Below are 14,357 nucleotides of genomic sequence, written 5' to 3'. Positions count from 1 at the left end.
TCAGAAGTGACATCACAGATGTTAAGGTCATCAGAGAGAGGAAGAGAAAAAGTGTTGGTTGATAGCGCCCTTACTATTATCATACATACAACATACAAACTCCAGATGACCAACAGGCAGGTGCTGCTATCACACTGGGGTGTGGAATCTCGGAGGCAGTAGCATTATACTGTACACTGTACCACCCTGCCCATACAATTGTAAAATATCTAGAAGAAAGGTGCTCGGTAAATAATGAACTGTTGAAATTAAGATGCACTGCTTTGCCAGTAATTTTTTTTGTTTTTGCTGTTCTTACAGAAGGCCTTCTTTTACAAAATTAACCTTAAGTGACAAATGTGCCATCCGATGCTGAACTGGAAAACAGCAGATGAAAAAAATAAATAAATGCAGTATATCCTTCCTCTCCGGCGATAGCAGGGTGGATAACACAGCCTGAAAATGCTGCCTGCAGCTACGCAGAGTAATTTTAGTTCTGAGACGCTTATGCCCATTGGAACCATCATCAAGGTGTGTGGAATGGTAGTCCTCAGTATTTCTATCACAGTGGGCAATGTGCTCATTCTCCTGGTATTCCTGGGCTCCAAGCGATTTTGGACTCCCCAGGGATATTTAAAAGCATCACTTGCCTTGGCAGACCTGGCTGTAGGAGTTGTGGTGGTTCCTTACTCTGTCTACACAGAAATTGGAATAATCGTACTTGGCAAGGACCATAAAGAGCTAAATGGCACCCAGGAGGGGGCATTTGAGCCCTGCTATATCATGGGGCCATTGTTTGCAGGCTGCACGTTTGTCTCTGTCACCACCATCTTCCTGTTATCTGTAGAGATGAGCATCACCGTCCTCAAACCTTTGCACAAGCACCTCCTGGTCACAAAACAGAGGACAGTTTTCCTGATTGCCTGTTCCTGGGTGCTGTGTTTCGTCCTTGCGTTGATGCCCCTCTTCTTCAGGCAGGAGATCAACATTGTCTACAACCGCTGCAGCATGATGTGCAACTACGCCTCTCGCAGTTCCTCAAGTTGGAAAGTCATGCTGATTTTTCCAACCTTTGACTTCTCTGTTCTGGGTGGCACCTTTGCAATCAACCTGATCACTTTCACTGCCATTCGCCAGTTCTGTCAGGCCAGGACACATCTTACACATTCAACTTCTCAAAAAAAATCGTGCAGACCTTCTTTCTCAGATATCAAAGCTGCTAAAACCATCGCCGTTGTCGTACTCTCCTTCATTGCTTCTTTTGTCCCCATTGCAGTTTACGTGGTGATTAGCATTCTGGGATTGGAGTGCTGTCAATTCACATTCTGTGCTTTTTGGATTTTAACATCTAATAGCTGCTGGAACGTGGTCATCTATAGCTTAAGGGACAAGAAGTTTCGCCACAGGATCAAGGAGCTGTATACGCGGGCAGTGCTGAGAAGGAGTGGATGTACCTCAGGACCAAAGGTAGCAAGTGTGGGAGCCTGTGTCTCTGTCCTAAAGGAGACCCTACATACAGAGAGCTCCTAAATGGCTTAGGGGAGCCTCCAAACAACCTTGCCATCACTGGTACCCGTTTTGCCAGCTGGATGTACAAATGAGAACTTCTGTGCAAGACTCGCCGACCTTTTTTTTTTATCTTTCAATAATAACAACACCATAAACTGTGCAGCTTCACATGGTGACAGTTGTGTTTCTACTGGAGTTCACATGTACAGCTCAAATAACCATTATGGATGATGATGATATTTAAACCTATTTTTGCAATTCTAATAATTCAAGTAATGAGAACATAGAAAACCAATTTAACATCTGTCTGGAAAGGAATCAATTTACAAACGTACCGTCAACAAGTCCTTTAATCAGATTTGTCCTTGAAATGTGTTTGCTCAGCTGTCATTCCTCTCATCCTCGTCCCCTTCAAGCCCTGCTCTGCCTCACGCACTTAGTGACTTGGTGTGTTTTATCGGCATTCATCTGTCCCATTTTCATTACATTAATGTAGGGTCACTTTATTCGTATAGGGTCATTACGGTACTGGGCATCAACTTGTGACCCCTTTTAATGTATGCTACACTGATGCTAGGTTTAATAAACGCTGCATGGTTTTCTTTTTTTAAAGAGATTTTCTGTTATTATATCCTGCACCATTTTTATGTTTATGTTAAAGTGAAAATTATTTTTTTGTGTAGTAGCATAGTTATGTATTTCTGTTATACGTTACTGGGCATGCTAAAAAAGAGTGTGATGCCCAAGGGTGCGTACAGCCACTCTATCTCCGACACAGACAGGCAGGATACAAGTGCAAGCATGCTTATTTTTGTTTTTCTTTCTTTCCTGTGGGAAACGCCTTTGCCCATTTCCCACCAGTACAGCGCAGTCCCAAGCACAAAGCACAGGTCAGCACACAACCTTCTCTTTTTCCTCTTTTCTCTTGACTCCACTCCTCCTGGCAAGCTTCGTCTTCTCCGACCCAGCTCTGGCTCTCGGAGTAGTGGCTCCTGGCTCCTTTTATAAGGCACCCGGAAGTGCTTCAGGTGCTCGTTGACCCAGTTCGGCAGCAGTTCCTGGTTTGGCAGCGTCAAAGGGCTCAACAGTTCTCTAAGCGCCCCCTAGCGGTGGCCACATTGAGCTTCCTGCTCCAAACCCGTGGTAACACCGCACTGTAGGGGGCCATCCCTCAATCACTTCGGGGGTGGCAATGCTCCAAATACACTCCTTCCCCCGAACTTTCTAGATGTGTCCCGCCCGGGTAAGGGCACTGGCCTCCCACCACAAGAGCTACCTCTATATCACCAAAAACAACACGACAAAGTAGTACAGCAACGATCACTTTAAAAGCAGTGTGTTACTTTAAATAAAATATTACAACAGAGAATGATTAAAAGGTTTTTCAAGCACATAAACATAAGACACCTGATCTACAAATTTGGCTTCACCAATTTCAAAGTTTTGTGTCATTTGGATTTATCAATTTCATAGTTTTATGTTAGGCTTTAATTTGTTTGTTCAGATGATCTCTGCACCTGCGCTCACTGAAGAATGCTATACAAAAAAGGTGTTGTAGCATGTACAGGATATCTATAAAATTGACTTCTACACTTTGACCTTCAGGATTTGGCACGTAAGGATGAGCAGAGTTGACTTCAGCCATGTTTGATAAAGGCCATGTAGCATTAGATGACTTTTCCAGCAGTTTGCAGTCATGGCCTTCATGTACATGATGTTAGCGAGTTGTAGGCAGCCATGTAATGTCACATACCCAATGACTCACTCCAACTGCTCCATGCCTCACTCTGACAATATCACACAGGGTAAGGGGTGGGCTCTGTGTGCATCGGAGCTGATGTCACCTCTGTCTCGGGCAGCACTTTGCGTTGGGATTTTAGGTTGAATACAGAGGTCACACAAGGTTTTGTCCAACACGTCGGTAACAGTGTATTTCTCTACAGTACAATATATATGCAGGGCCTCATCACCTGCATGTCTTCACTGTGGCTATTACAGAACTTTTTAATGAAACTTATAAAACATTAAATGTAACAAATAGCTGCAATGCAAAATATGTAAAGGGTGTCATCCCAAACATGCCCTGCAATACAAAATATATTTCAATGTAGTATTAAAACAATAATTATTAATAAATTAACAAATGAAATGGTATAAGAAATCAATAAGAATAACCTCACCTGACTGTGCCCTTACAATGTAATTAAAATTACCAATAAAAATAGTAATACTGGATGGCTGTAAATGGATGGCTACTTAACTTTCAATCAATGAATTCTCTGCCAGAAGTACAATTCATATAATGCAGTGACAAGGAGCTGGAACGCAGGTGTGTTGGACATCACAAACAGAAGAGAAGCTCGTTTGTCTGATGTCTGATGGTTTACGTATCACACCAGGACAGATAAAAAGGGTGCCGAACTTGTTAAGCTCTCATAAAGCACTGGTAGTGTCAGGCAGCAGGCTCAAGCAGTCACTGAATTTGACACACCCAGCAATTTCCAGTGGTGTAAACTCACATGTTCCAGCGATGAGTTCAGCGATTGCAGTCGGCAAGTCCTCCACACACCTTACAAGTAGAAGTCGCGTAATGTGACTTCAGCTTGTCTCGGAACAAACTCATTGATCCTGGTCATAGTTTGTTCGAAATGACACCAAGTCAAATTTTTGAAGGGCTCCACAATATTAATACCTATTACATCACTTGGCTATTAATTGACTGTGAATTAATCACAAAGATTTTAAAAATCCTTGGGAGGCAAAGTAAGATACAGTAATCCCTCCTCCATCGCGGGGGTTGCGTTCCAGAGCCACCCGCGAAATAGGAAAATCCGCGAAGTAGAAACCATATGTTTATATGGTTATTTTTAGAATGTCATGCTTCGGTCACAGATTTGCGCAGAAACACAGGAGGTTGTAGAGAGACAGGAACGTTATTCAAACACTGCAAACAAACATTTGTCTCTTTTTCAAAAGTTTAAACTGTGCTCCATGACAAGACAGAGATGACAGTTCTGTCTCACAATTAAAAGAATGCAAACATATCTTCCTTTTCAAAGGAGTGCAAAGCAAGCAGTCAAAAAAAAAATCAATACGGCTTTTTGGCTTTTAAGTATGCGAAGCACCGCGGCACAAAGCTGTTGAAGGCGGCAGCTCACACCCCCTCTGTCAGGAGCAGGAAGACAGAGAGAGAGAGATAGAGAGAGATAGCGAGAGACAGATAAAAAAAATCAATACGTGCCCTTTGAGCTTTTAAGTATGCGAAGCTCCGTGCAGCATGTCCTTCAGGAAGCAGCTGCACACAGCCCCCCTGCTCACACCCCCCTACGTCAGCGCAAGAGAGAGAGAGAGAGAGAGAGAGAGAGAGAAAGTAAGCTGGATAGCTTCTCAGCCATCTGCCAATAGCGTCCCTTGTAATTAATCAACTGGGCAAACCAACTGAGGAAGCATGTACCAGAAATTAAAAGACCTATTGTCCGCAGAAACCCGCGAAGCAGCGAAAAATCCGCGATATATATTTAAATATGCTTACATATAAAATCCGCGATGGAGTGAAGCCGCGAAAGGCGAAGCGCGATATAGCGAGGGATCACTGTACAGGTATACCTTTCTAAAATTTATTGAAAGAGCAGCAGTAGCAGTAGTGATGTCGCCATACATTCAGAGTACAGTGAAACTGTAACTAGTAAGGTAAATGTTTTGGACTTCTTGTCCTCAAAACTGAACACTTAAATTCTCCTCATTTAATTCTGAATTTATGTACATCTTGGGGGCTCCTAATACCCATTAAGCACACGTGGGGATTTTTCAAGATACTTTGCTCAGGAAAATATGGAAATCCACCAAAAGCATTTGCTTTTGTAGGTGCAGTCAGAGCTTGATACATACAGCATTATCTAGTCATTGATATTTGGAACCCCTATTTTTGTTATGGTGATGCTGAGAATGTGCCACTAATAATCCTTTTTTTATGTTTGAGATTTGAACTGGTAATGAAGCATGGATTGCACCTGGATGCTCTAAAACTTAGACATGTTACATACTTACAGTTCACACCAAACAATGCTATGGTTGTTTCATTTATATACCCTAGGGGGCTTCGCCCCCTGCTTGCTTCGGTTGTCAACCCCCCTTCCTGTGCTATGCGCCAGCAACTTCGCCTCTCTGCCACTCGCGTATGTGGATTTCACTTTCACCAAACAACAAATCTTTTAATTCTCGCAGATACGGGAAGAAACACTAATTTTCCCTGATGGCAACACAAATTAGACGATCTACAAGTTTCCGATTTAAACTTTAAAGCCGAACAATATCTGCATACTTCTGTCATATTGCCATATATTCAATCTATTTTCGTTGTTCTGTAATTTCACGGAGTAATAATTTCCGTTTGTTAGCGCTATTGTGATCGTGATCTTTTTGAATTTTAGTACTTTCATAATCTTTAACCTGCTCTGCATTTATGTTTCATGTTGTGTTAGAGGTATTGGTTGTGTTATACATTTTAATTTTTTTGGCTTTGGAATTCACACTCAAATACTTTTTAAACTAACACTTTTTCTTTAACACTTCAGTAAAACAATATTTGGAATTACCTTTTCGTCAATATCGCATTGAATTTTGACGCAGTGTTTGGAATTTCATCGTGACAACACAACGTATAACTGCCTGTGAGTAAACATCATTTCTTTCTCTCTACATGAACTGTGTCTGACAATAGCATTCACACAAATAAGAAATGATTGAACCATGTGTGTGGTTGTAAATGTTGTAGATATGGGCAGGACTTTTCCAAATCACTTTGCAAAAAATCTTGTTTCGTGGGACTTGAAATTATCTCTTGCGGGTCTTTAAATTATCTCCAAGAATGTCTCGTTTCAGGTTTTTCTTTAAAATCTTTACCTATCATTTTTTGAGACTTTCAAATTTTAGAACTTTCATTATCTCTAACCTGCTGTGCTTGTGTATCACGCCAACATTTTTGAATTCTTTACAACGTTCTACTTTGTCATCTACTCTTTGTCTTTTATTTCTGGCCCCGGGCGTAGTTAAATCTCTTGGCACAAAGTCTCATCTCGTGGGACGTGAAAGTACCTCTCTGAAAAAGTCACGTCTCGTCCCAGGTTTAAAAGCCTCATCTCGTCCCAGGATTTTTTTATTATAATAAGAGAGATTTGTATTTACTTATTTGACTGATTCCTTCGTTCAAGGTGACGTACAACATTTATGATACAATTGGTACATTTGTTTTAGTAATGTGAACAGCATGTCAGAAATGCAGTATTCAGATGTGATATTACATGTTTGAAATTTCCTAAACTAATTTCTTCTAGTGACAAACTTACATCATTGTTCCCCCATCAGAGTTTGGTTCTACTCTGCACCCAGTTCTGAAGCCCCTCATGGTCATAAGGACGGATACAAGGGCAGGACTGACAGCAAAGTTGGTGCATGTGATTAAAGTGGGGACATCACCCAGTTCTTAAGTAGCATAGCATAACCATTGGGCCCCTTCAAATTTTGGATAAAGTGTGGAATTGTCTAGAGACAACATGCTGCAGCACTATGAACAGCAAGTATTGGGCCCCTGCAAGGCCCACGAACACACTTGACCCGAGTCTATTTATTTGTTGCTACAAATTCTGACAACTCATGGACCCTCCTGCACCCAGCATACCCGAGATGAACATTGCCTTAAACCAATCCAAACATTCTTCCATTTTCTATACACATTCAACATGCACACACAAAGTAACCAAAAACCAGCCACACTTCCCACCCACCTTGATAATAAACACCACAGAATGATCCCATAGTGTCACACATAATGTCCCAATAAAGCCACCTATGAAATCAAGCTAACACTGGGTTTTGAAGGTATCCCGCCCGTAAACGAAATTTACGTGAATGAAATTCTAAATGAGTACTTACTACTATTGTCATGTTATGTCATGTTAGGGTTGGGGAGGATCGGGGGGGGTGCTGGAGCCAATCCCATCTAGCATAGAGCACAAGGGAGGAACAAACCCTGGACAGGGTGCCAGTCCATTGTAGGGCGACAACAGACACACACACGACAGTAGCGCTACCACTGTGCCACCCTACTGCAGACTCTTCATTAAATAAAACCACACAACCGAATTAAAAAGGTTCAATAGACTTTAGCTGACACAAAACTGTCAGGATTATTAAGCAGCTTGTTAATAAGCTTCCCAAAGCAGAGTATCACGCCCTCTGGTAGTTACTACAATACTAGTGTACAAATGTGAAATCAAATAAAGGGAATCCAAATATTTAACACTTCTGCCCAATGAGAAAACCAGATATTACATAATTTAAAGTGCAACCTCAGATTTAAAGGTTAAGGAGTAACAAATATAAATAACTTGCAACACTTTCAATTGAATAAAGGATTTGGAGCAGGGGTGATAAGTTTGGTCTTCAATGGCTGCAGGTTTTTGTTCCAACCCAGTTTCTTAATTAGATGCCAAATACTGCTTAACATTTTTGCTCTTAATCTCAGCTAACTTGTTTGGTAAGATTCCCACCCGTGATGGCGTCTTTTAGTCTTCAGCGGCTACATTCTCAGTTTTTATTTCTACTAGTTTCTTTAAACCAACTGTCAATTAGCAAGGAGCTGCACATGATACAGGGACTTTAGAGCAACAGTTCAATGGACTGGTCCCCAGCAGGGTATCCCACGAGGCTTTGGCTCCCCCTGACTTTCATGTTGGATTATGTGGGTTGCAAAAGGATGAATGGGTGGGTGGATTTAAGGCAATGTTCATTTGATACAATGCGAAGACTTTGTATTTACATAATATTTTAACACATAGATATGAAAGGAATTAGATGGATGAATGGAAATACTTGATTAATCCCTGAGGGTACATTTATAATTGCAAAAAGAGCATAGGTAGGTTATGCAACTCCCAAAGGATCACAATGTGGAATGAAACCATTATGATCAGCATTACAACACCAGGGGCCTCATGTATAAACGGTGCGTACGCACAGAAATGTTGCGTACGAACATTTCCACGCTCAAATCGCGATGTATAAAACCTAAACTTGGCGTAAAGCCACGCACATTTCCATGGTACCTCATACCCTGGCGTACGCAATTTCTCCGCTCGGTTTTGCAGACTGGCAGCACCCAGCGTCAAAGCAGTGCTACTATTCCTGTGTGGTTACCCTTTCTTTCTTAGACCCACATTCCTGACGCGGCTTTATAAATACACTGAAATTAACTGCATATTGTTTATTAGTGTAATGCATCTGATTGTAATTAACCTGCACCAATATAATGGTCCAGGGAATAGCCATAGTATTCCAAATACCATAACTGCTTTAGCGTTGTTACTCTCACTGCATCTTCTTCTTTCAGCTGCTCCCGTTAAGTGTTGCCACAGCGGATCATCTTTTTCCATATTACTCTCACTGCACCACTCAGAGTATTTATATCCCTGTATCTGAGTAGGGAATCGCAGCAGCAGCTGATCAGAAAGAGAATTATTGGTATACAGTTTCAAGCACACACTACCTCAACCACAGCAAAACGTGTCAAAGTCTTTCCTGTACGGACCTCGTGTTTCAGAAACAGTTTCATTCCAAGAACTATAAACGCACTCAATCAGTCCATCAAGTGCTCCTTGTAGAACTGTTTGTACTTATAAGTACAATTACCCCACTGTAAACTTGCACTACAGTTATAATATTGCACAACCTGCGCCACTTTATAAAGCACGTATGATGACGATATCATTTTTAAGATGAAATGCAGCAAAATATGTTGCTTATAGTATACTTAAAAAACTTTAACTTCATCTAAATAATCAGTAGTTAATAATTAAACATTTGAGGACACGGTGCCGCAGCGCTAGCTAGTTCACGGATAGCTGCTGCCTTGCACTGTATTCTTGCTGGTGCTGACGCAACACTGGAAGGATAGACGGACAGAATAATTAAACATGTACTACGAAGATATTTCAATGTTCCTTAAAAGTTTTGAAGAATCGGCGTTCTAAGCTTACAGATGACTTAACGTCTATTACAGAGCTGATTGTGTGGTGATTGGGTATTTGGAGAAAGAAAAGTAAGGACTGGAATTGGAGGTTAGTACGTTTGAAAGAGACAGTACTTCTGTAATAAATTATTTCATCGAAGGTCGCGCATGGCGCAGCAAGCCTCTTGCGTGAGATATGAACAATCACTGCGCCACCGTGTTCCCATGTTTAATAACATGCTTTCATTCCTATCATCATGAAAAAGATATCACGTATACATCTCAGTATTTTAATTATTCAGAGAGCTGTAATATCACGAATGTAATGGATTCTGTGTCCTGTCGGAGAAAGAGAAAGAATGGAAGCACGTAGTGATTCACACACACAGAGCACATAGAGGATCAAACACAGAACAAAGCATTTAACGTCCTACTTTATTTTACTAGTTTCTCAAATCCCATCGTAACTAAACGATTTTAAGATGAAGTTTATGATGTTCTACTTTAATGACAAACTACGTGATTAAAGTGGAAATTTCGAGATTAAAGTTGACATTTCGTGCTTTTTTTCCCACTGTGTGCCTATTTATTTTCTCTGTGCCCTAATAAGCTTTCATATGACACTCGGACGGTCCGCTACGAGTTGCCTTTTCACACCGACTTTGATATGTGAGAACTTTTTTATTTCGGGCACTGTGCGACTTTGTGAACTTGAGCTTTCGAGTTTCTCCAACACTATATCACTCAATCAACTTCCTTTTGTTGATTATACCACTGTTTAAACCAACAAATAGTACGTTTTTCCTTTGCCTCCACTTGGTATTCGCTGAAATTCTTATATTTTCCCCCCGTGCTTTTCCCATTGTCTTTTCACAGAAGGCCATTTATATCGATTTGCATATTCAAAGAGGCATAATTCTGGGAGGAGTTGGGGCGGGACAGATAGTGCGTGCACGTGCGTTACTTTTCACGCTGATCAGGATTTATGTAGTGGAAGAACGTGAAAGTTTGCGTACACACAGATTCCTGCATCTGGATTTTTCTGTGCGTACGCACATTCCCGCTTTTGTGCTTACGCCATGTTATAGTGTGAGTTCTACGCACAGCGTTATACATGAGGCTCCAGGTCATCTCACCTAACATTTTCACCTAAAAGTTAATTATTATACACAACACCAAGCTTGGAACAGTTCATTAAGAAGATCAAACTAAAGGAGGGCATGCATGAAAGGCTGCAGTTGTGCTGCTGTTAGTTTGTTATTAGTGAGAAGACATCAAGAAAGGTCTCATTGATATCATTCTGGTCTGTTTGCTCAATTCAAAAATAATATTAAAATAAAGAAAGTGCAGATTAGCTCCCATGTGAGTTCCTGTCATACTGTCAAAACAAAGTCATAACTGTCTGGATGTGCCGAAGGAGAGACTGTCGACTGCAAGCACCATTTCCTCCATTGAGGGTGGAGAAGGGCATTCATTTGGGTGCTCAGATTACTGGTGACAGACTTAGAAAGAAGAAGCAGAGGTGCCCGTTTCATGTCATCTGTTGTATTCATGCCGGGTGAGTCCTCATTCCTTGCAGATAAGGACAGCATCTGATTACTAAAAAACCCCTGCCCTGAAGCCAGACAAAAATAACCCTGTTGTTAATAAGCACACTTTACCTTTTTTTGAGGTATTTAAGAGCTTTCATGTTGGAAACAAAAACTTGAATTTCTTGTTTGTCCTCAACAGCACCTAACTGGCATTCTTTTCCTGGCAAAGATTTATGACATTTACAGACTTAATCTTGCCTTCTCTGTGACTCATGTCTGTGCTCCTGGAAAAGAATGACACCTACAGCTGTGTGAAGATTAACGTGTGGTAATAAAATCCATAGAGAGAAAGAGGGAAGCGGTGTGTGACACACTCAGACGTGCATGTCTACCTCATTGGATGGTATTTTTCTCTTCCCTGGAACAAGGAAGTCTTCTTGGAGGGGAAGGAAGGAAGTCAAAACACAAATCAACACACATTCTTTAGGCATCCTGCTGAAAGGAAAGAGGTGGAAGCAGGTGACAGAAGGTAGGAATGGATGAGCGTACCAGCTGGGATAGGTGGTGTTCCCCTTCTTGATCAGGAGGCTGTCGTAGTGGAAGGACAGAGGAAGACTGCCTTCTGGAGACATGTGCTTCTCCAGTATGCTGGGTGGCCGCTTTCCACTGATGGGTCTCCAATTTATGCACCTGCAGGACAGCATTCAGATCTGTAGTCCCAGTGGGTGCCACTAGAGGGAGCTGCCAGGGGTAGGATCTCCTACTATACAGAAGCTTTACCTTACCTGGAAGTGCTTCCTGGTGGCAATATTTCACTGGCAGACCCACCATATCCAGGTTGAAAAGGAGCTGAGCTGACCTATCCTGAAAGCGTGTCCTAACGTCAATTTTGTTTCACTGAAATTACCACCATTTCCAGGCTGAAAAGGAGCTGTTCCACCATCCCCATATAAGCTGCTCACCATGGGGGAACAGAGAAGAAGAACAGAAAAGAATTCTATTGTGTATTGTGGATGAAGAAGTAGCCTGGTTGAAGGTATTTTGTCAAATATAAGTATTTATTTGAACGCAGAACTTGCAGAGGAAAAGTTGTGCCTGGGATTTGGGGCTCTGTTATGCCCCCTCAGGCCACACAGCCTAGCCAAGAATAATTAAGAATGATATCCAAGTGTTTTGATTCCTTTTTCTGAAAAAAAAAATGAAGTTAATAGCCTTGGTAACCTTTGTGGGAGCGTCTGGCGTTCCTCAGCAGGGCCAATGGGGCCATACTGGCTGCCACACATTATTGGAATACATTTTTGAAAGTGAAAGAAAATAATGTTAATAAGAGGTTTGGAGTAGGCAGCACCCAAAGTGTTTATGTAAAGCTAGAGTCTGCAGGAAAAACAACTCAAAATGGAGGCAGTGAAGACACAGTGATGAAAAATAGGAAAATACCAAAGGAGATGCATTGGTATAGAGTATCATTTTAAGAGCCATGAAGTGCCTTGTCATGTTTTAAATAAATAAATAAAGATTAATTAATTAACCTATTCTCAACTTTGCGCTTCTTCTGAGCCCACTATGATGCAACGTCTTGGAGTTCAAGATTTCATGCATAGAACGCTGTTAGAAGATCAATATGTGTCATTTCTTTAATCACTGATGTTTCACAGGACAGATTATGAAATGCACTGCCATTCAATTTTTCAAGTGTATAATTGATGTGTTTGATTGCTCATTGACAGCTGAAACTCTACCCCGATGCTCTCTCAAATACCAGAGTTTAATTCTCGACTCCAGCCTTACATGTTGCTATTACTTAAAAAGGCGCCTCCCCTCATAGCCCAACTTCTTTTATTTGGAGATACTGTACATTACTGAGGTGAGTAGCTAGATGACTTAACAAGCACACAATGATCTCCTCTGACAAACATTTATTTTGTATGATTATGTTACAGTACTATTTTTGGATGTGGTGCCCTTCAGTGGAGTCAAAGCATGTGAATTAGAAGGGGCAAGTAACTTCTGGCAGCTCTTTGCCTTTTGGTAATGAAATACAAGAGAAGGACCACAGAGTCCTGTCCACCTTCAATGTAAAGTAATTTCTTTTACTCAAATTATGCTGAATTAGGGCCTCCTTCCACTATATTTAAGTACATTAAGCAGCATAATGGGGCTACATGGAGATATAGAGTCAGTCAGGCAGTGCTCAGAACTGGTTAAGGTGATGAGCTATAAACCACAAACCTTCCAACTCAACTCAGCACTGTTTGCAGGGTCTTCTTAATGTCTGGAAACAATGGGCACTGGCTGGTGGCCCCAGGAGCATAGGAGTCCACAATATTTCTGATGCCTATGTATGTTTCTGTTTTGCTATCAGAACAGGGACTCCAGCACAATACTTTGCCAGGGGGCCAATGATGCTGTTAAGACAGCCCTGACTGTGTGACCCTGCACATTTCACTTAAATGTTCTATCCCTCCATAAAAGTAAGCCTTTACATATAGTAAGACCACTTGCGTTCCAACATTAGCTCTTTCATGTGTGCTTTTCCAATGGCTCCCCCTGCTGAACACAGTAATGGTGCTGTGCTGAAATGATGGGAAGGGCAAGACATGTAAAAGGAACAATCTGGGCTAACATTTGGACACTAGTTCTGTGCCTTTTGGCTACCACAGAAGCCTAGAGGTCAGCACTGAGAAGTTTATGATTTTAGGGTTTAGTTTAGCACCAGTTAGCATTCAAGAAGCCCAGTTAAATATAAAGGGTGATTTATGAATAAAGATAAGCACACAGAAGAGAAGTACAAATAAATAATGAAGGAAAATAAGTTATTTAAAGCATTCCTGGGCATACTTAAAATGATAATGGGACCTTTATTATAATGGAACCATGAAGAAGCACCCCTTCCTTACCTCTTCCACTTGTCAGCCAGGTCATTACCATGATCTGTCACTCCACTCCTGACCACAGTGGTTGAGCTTTTAAGCTCCAACTAGGAATTCTTCTTGGGTTGATTTCCTGGACCACATCTTGGGTGACGAAGTTCCCCTGGACCATCTGAGGCCAGCCCCCAAAACCTCCCCCTGGTGACCCCATGTTTCCCTGAAGTCCTAAACCCCAAGAAAATGTGTAGAGACCTTATTAACATTACTAACATTGCTATGCAACAGTGGGTCATACATCAGCTTGCGGGATTCCTCATCTATCACTTAATGTTCCCCATTGTCTTTTCATTATTATATTGTCTCCAGAACTGCTACTTAATAATGGTGTCAGTCACATTATTTAGAGACCAGGCACCTCGCCAAACTGTTCAGTCTTTTGCACTTTAGCCAGTGCTCCTCATG

At 41.4% G+C, this 14,357-nt stretch overlaps 1 protein-coding gene across 1 annotated transcript; it reads left to right on the top strand.

Annotated features, from left to right (window-relative positions):
- Positions 1-304: 304 nt before the first annotated feature.
- LOC114658424 (adenosine receptor A3-like) lies at positions 305-2,071 on the top strand. Its single transcript, XM_028810496.2, has one exon. It carries the CDS (start codon positions 442-444, stop codon positions 1,507-1,509), a length of 1,068 nt encoding a protein of 355 aa, XP_028666329.1. The 5' UTR covers positions 305-441; the 3' UTR covers positions 1,510-2,071.
- Positions 2,072-14,357: the final 12,286 nt, after the last annotated feature.

The sequence above is a fragment of the Erpetoichthys calabaricus genome, chromosome 10 (genome assembly GCF_900747795.2).
Source record: "Erpetoichthys calabaricus chromosome 10, fErpCal1.3, whole genome shotgun sequence".
In the NCBI taxonomy this organism is placed as follows: domain Eukaryota; kingdom Metazoa; phylum Chordata; class Cladistia; order Polypteriformes; family Polypteridae; genus Erpetoichthys; species Erpetoichthys calabaricus.
This window is presented reverse-complemented; position numbering and strand designations above follow the sequence as displayed.

Bases quoted from the DNA above. Each gene is read 5' to 3' on its own strand.
- LOC114658424 (XM_028810496.2), top strand. From the start codon at position 442: ATGCTGCCTGCAGCTACGCAGAGTAATTTTAGTTCTGAGACGCTTATG.